Source organism: Mus pahari, chromosome 20 (genome assembly GCF_900095145.1).
Source record: "Mus pahari chromosome 20, PAHARI_EIJ_v1.1, whole genome shotgun sequence".
In the NCBI taxonomy this organism is placed as follows: domain Eukaryota; kingdom Metazoa; phylum Chordata; class Mammalia; order Rodentia; family Muridae; genus Mus; species Mus pahari.
In genome coordinates, this window is record NC_034609.1 from 33,865,351 (window position 1) to 33,869,571 (window position 4,221).

General features: G+C 47.2%; 1 protein-coding gene across 1 annotated transcript in view; it reads left to right on the plus strand.

Annotated features, from left to right (window-relative positions):
• Hydin (HYDIN axonemal central pair apparatus protein) overlaps positions 1-4,221 on the plus strand; it is a 347,979-nt gene that overhangs the window by 239,238 nt on the left and 104,520 nt on the right. Inside the window, 5 exon segments of the mRNA XM_021220225.1 lie at positions 197-333; positions 544-671; positions 882-1,073; positions 1,378-1,527; positions 3,468-3,707. Coding sequence (XP_021075884.1) covers positions 197-333; positions 544-671; positions 882-1,073; positions 1,378-1,527; positions 3,468-3,707 — 847 coding nt within the window.

The window sequence follows — 4,221 nt, forward strand, 5'->3', positions numbered from 1 at the left end:
AGGAAAGGAAAGGAAAGGAAAGGAAAGGAAAGGAAAGGAAAGGAAAGGAAAGGAAAGGAAAGGAAAGGAAAGGAAAGGAAAGGAAAGGAAAGGAGAGGTGCACCCAGGAGAGAACATATCCTCTCTCCTTTTGTGAAGAGTGGCCTTCTGAGCTTGAAAGTGACCAGTAACTAGGACATCCCTCTGACTGTTTCAGAGTCCAGCTGCCAGAGTACGTCCTGGACTTCGGCTACATTGTACTTGGTGACGTCCGAACCCACATCATCAAGATCACCAACACCAGCCACTTCCCCGTGACCTTCCATGCCGAGAAACACGTCCTTCACGAAACAGGTACCAGGAGCCACCCGCATATCCCATCCTTCCAGGGCCCGTGACAGGCGCATACCCCCCTGACATCCCTGCTGCTTCTGCACTCCACTGAAGGGATTTCTAGGCTTTTCTGTCATACTTTGGGCAGCCTATTGCAGAAGGTGTAGCAGCTCCTATGTGCTGTTTTCCTTGCTCATGAAAAACATTTTTTCCCCCTATGTCTTGGTCCAGGCTTCAGCATTGAGCTAGACCGTGTAAAGAACCTACCTTACTGTGAGACAGAAACATTTGAAGTGAGGTGTGACCCACAAGGGGCTAATCTCCCTGTGGGGAGCAAAGAAGTCATTCTCCCCATCAAGGTACAGTGCGCCCCTGGGTTTACCATGGCCTTCCAGGTCTGTTGAGAACCCCAAGATGATGTAGTATTGGGGATCAAAAGCCGGGCTCTGAGCCTCCCAGGCAAGACCTCTCTCTATCACCAAGCTACATCTCCAGCCCGAGACACTGTTTTGCTGTGGTTTCCCCTAACTCCAAGCCACAAGGTAACTGTAATTCCCTGTCTGTTCCAGGTGTACGGAGGGCCAACCATTCACCTCTGCCTCCAGGCCACGGTGATCATTCCAAGTATGACTCTGTCATGCAACAAAATAGAGTTTGCCACGATTCAGTGTGGGCAGTGCATGGTGGAAACGATCCAGCTTTCCAACCATCTCCAAGTCCCCTGTGAATGGTTCGTCCACACCCCAAAGTCTACTAACAAGGTGAATTGTGTTCCCCTTCCCTCCTTTCCTACTTGAGCCAGAGTAACCTAGGACTCTAGGCCCTTCCTCCCATCATCTTAACTTCCCGTTGGAAGACTCTCAGTGTTAACCATTGCCCAGTCCCTAAGCCTGGCGCTCAATGCTGTATTCATGCCTTGCCCTTGGGTAGAATGTCTTACTTCCCTTTTGCCTCCGGTGTACACTCCCTGATGCCACTCAGGAAGTAGAGCTCCCCTATGCGTGGGGAATGGAAGGGATCTGCTCTCCACATATAAGATCTAACTGTCTCACCTTCACAACCCAGCTGGATAAACACATGCCAAAGTATTTACGACGGAAGCTGCAAGCTGAGATGATTCCCAAGACTCGGATCTTTGAGATCCAGCCCACTTCCGGTATCTTGGATCCCAGCGAGAGGGCTAATGTGCAAGTGAAATTCATGCCCAAAGAAGAGGTGAGCTCAAAAGAGAAATGAGGCTTTGTAGAGATCTCCCTCTGGGTCTCTCTGAGGTCTTAAGCCCAGGGTCTTGCCTGAGACTCAAACCTCCCATTCTACATATGGCCTGTCCTCCAAGTTCACCCACTTGCTGTGTGGTCCAGAGGGCTGGGCTCAGCAGACCTGAGTAACATCAACTTTCTCAGTGGCATTGAGTTAGTGGCATACTGCTTCGATATTTACAGGCTGTGGATCTTTGAACAAATCACTTGTCTGACTAAGCCGCAGCTTGTTCATAGGTAACATAAAGAAGCAATAATATTCCCATATCGAAACTCCCTTATTGCAATTCTGAAACCCAACAAAGCTTCCAAAAGTAGGGGGTTGAAATTTCATAAGTCTCATATTAAAACTCACTCAATAGGAAAATCTCATTTGAACTGACACGGCTATTTTTGCCTTTCTTTATCATACTTAGTTTCCAAGCGTCGCAGCTACAGAAATATTAATGGGTTTCATTACAGGAGACCTCACTGAGACTGCTCAGGGCATCAGGTGACAGACAGAGCCTGTATCCCCTGTGCTTACCTCCTTGCAAGTCAGAATATAAAAGCAGCTGGAAGCTGAAATTTCAGATAAGCTAGTTCTGAGCTGCAGCCATGGCTCTCTTTGGGTCATTTTGAAGATTAATAACGCCAAGTGGAGCACACAGCACACTGCTCGGTGCGCCATCCGTGACCCAGTGACTGTGAACATGAGTGACACAGGAACCATAAGTCATCACGGCAGCCAGCACTTCCTGGCAGAAAGCCTCCCTGAGCGTCACAAATGTCATCAGTGTGAAGTCACTCCTAATGGAGAACATGGCAAGCATACCAAAAATTCTCCAGAGAGGAGCTCAAGAAGTCCTCCCCACCCCCACCCCCACCCCCACCCCCACCATGACAAAGTTTATTCAAAGCCTAAGATATCCGAGTGATATTTTCCTTTTGACAATTTTCAAAGACAGGGTTTTTATCCCAGTGATATTTTCCTTTTGATTGTTTTCAAAGACAGGGTTTTTATCCCGGTGATATTTTCCTTTTGATTGTTTTCAAAGACAGGGTTTTGTGTACCCCAGAATGGCCGGAAGCTCACCCAGTAGCACCTAGAATGGCCTTGAACCCTTGATCCTCTGCTTTCCAAGCACTGGAATTATAGGCATGTACACACACACACACACACACACACACACACACACACACACACCATGACTCACCATGACTCTTGCAGAGGTCCTAAGTTCAATTCCCAGCAACCACATGGTGGCTCACAACCATCTAGACCAGGACCTGATGCCCTCTTGTGGTATGTATAGGTGTACGTGCAGGCAGACCACTCATATACATAATACATATTATAAATAAATCAATCTTTAAAAAAAAAAAGAGTGTCTTAAGACAAGCAAGGATTTAGCCAAGATTTGGGTGTTATTTTATTTTTCTTTGTGGCACTGGGAATTGAGCTATCCTCAGCCTGGTTCTGAATTTTTTCACTTCTGAATGAGAGAGCTATCACTGAGAAGTAGGGGAGAGGGAGTGTTTGCCGTGTTCCTGGTAGTCACTGGTGGAAGTTGCTGCTGCAGCTACTACTGATGGATGAGATTAGTTCCCTGGCTTTTCTGTGGTACCCTCGGCTGCCCGTTTGAATCTGACAGCCTCGGGCCCAGACAGAATGATGCCCACAGAGGAAACTCAGAGGCATGAGAATGGCATTAGAAGTCCTTCTCGATTGGACCGAGCCCTGGCAGAGTGCCCAGCATGCGATGTACACAGCTACTCCACCACAGAGATTGCTCTTTCACAGCTCTGTACAAAACAAGTCGCCTTTCATCTGGATTCAAGAAGTTTTGTCCCTTCGGCGGTTCTCAGTTTTACATTGTGTGTTGTTTTTGTTTTTGTTTTCCCCATGTTTTCTAGAAATTTTACAGCCAGTCTCTGCTGTTCCAAATTGGCCAGAGCTCTCAGAAGTTGACACTTCTGGCCCAGGGTCAAGGTCTAGAGCCACGCCTGGAGTTCAGCCCTTACGTTCTGGAACTGGGGCCCCTCCTGCCTTTTGCATCAGGAGATGAGGCCGAGGTGGTTGTGAGGAACCCCTGCAACTTCCCCATTGAGTTTTACTCCCTAGAATTTGACCAGCAGTATCTCTTAGAAGAGAAGGTAAGCAGAGACAAAACCAACCCCCTTCCTGACACAACAGGCCCCACCCCTGGCATGCGTCCTTCTGCCTACAGTACCTTCCTTCTGGCCTTTCCCCTCCTCTTCCCTTGTCAGTTTATCAATTTCTTCTCCATAGACTTTCTCCACTTGCTTCTTCTCTCCGCGTGAGAACTTACTGCTTTTTTTGTAATTCCAATATGCACTTTTAAACAAATTAAAAATCCAAAGCATGTTTATATGGTCAACATTTGCACATTAAAGAACTACATGTAACAACCTACCATTATATTATATTTATATATTATATTATATTTATGCATTATATTTAAAATGACTTTCTTTTAGACTTCCTATAATTGGGGCACTTAAGAAATATGGGTTGGGGCCAGGCGTGGTGGCGCACGCCTTTAATCCCAGCCCTTGGAAGGCAGAGGCAGGCGGATTTCTGAGTTCAAGGCCAGCCTGGTCTACAGAGTGAGTTCCAGGACAGCCAGGGCTACACAGAGAAACCCTG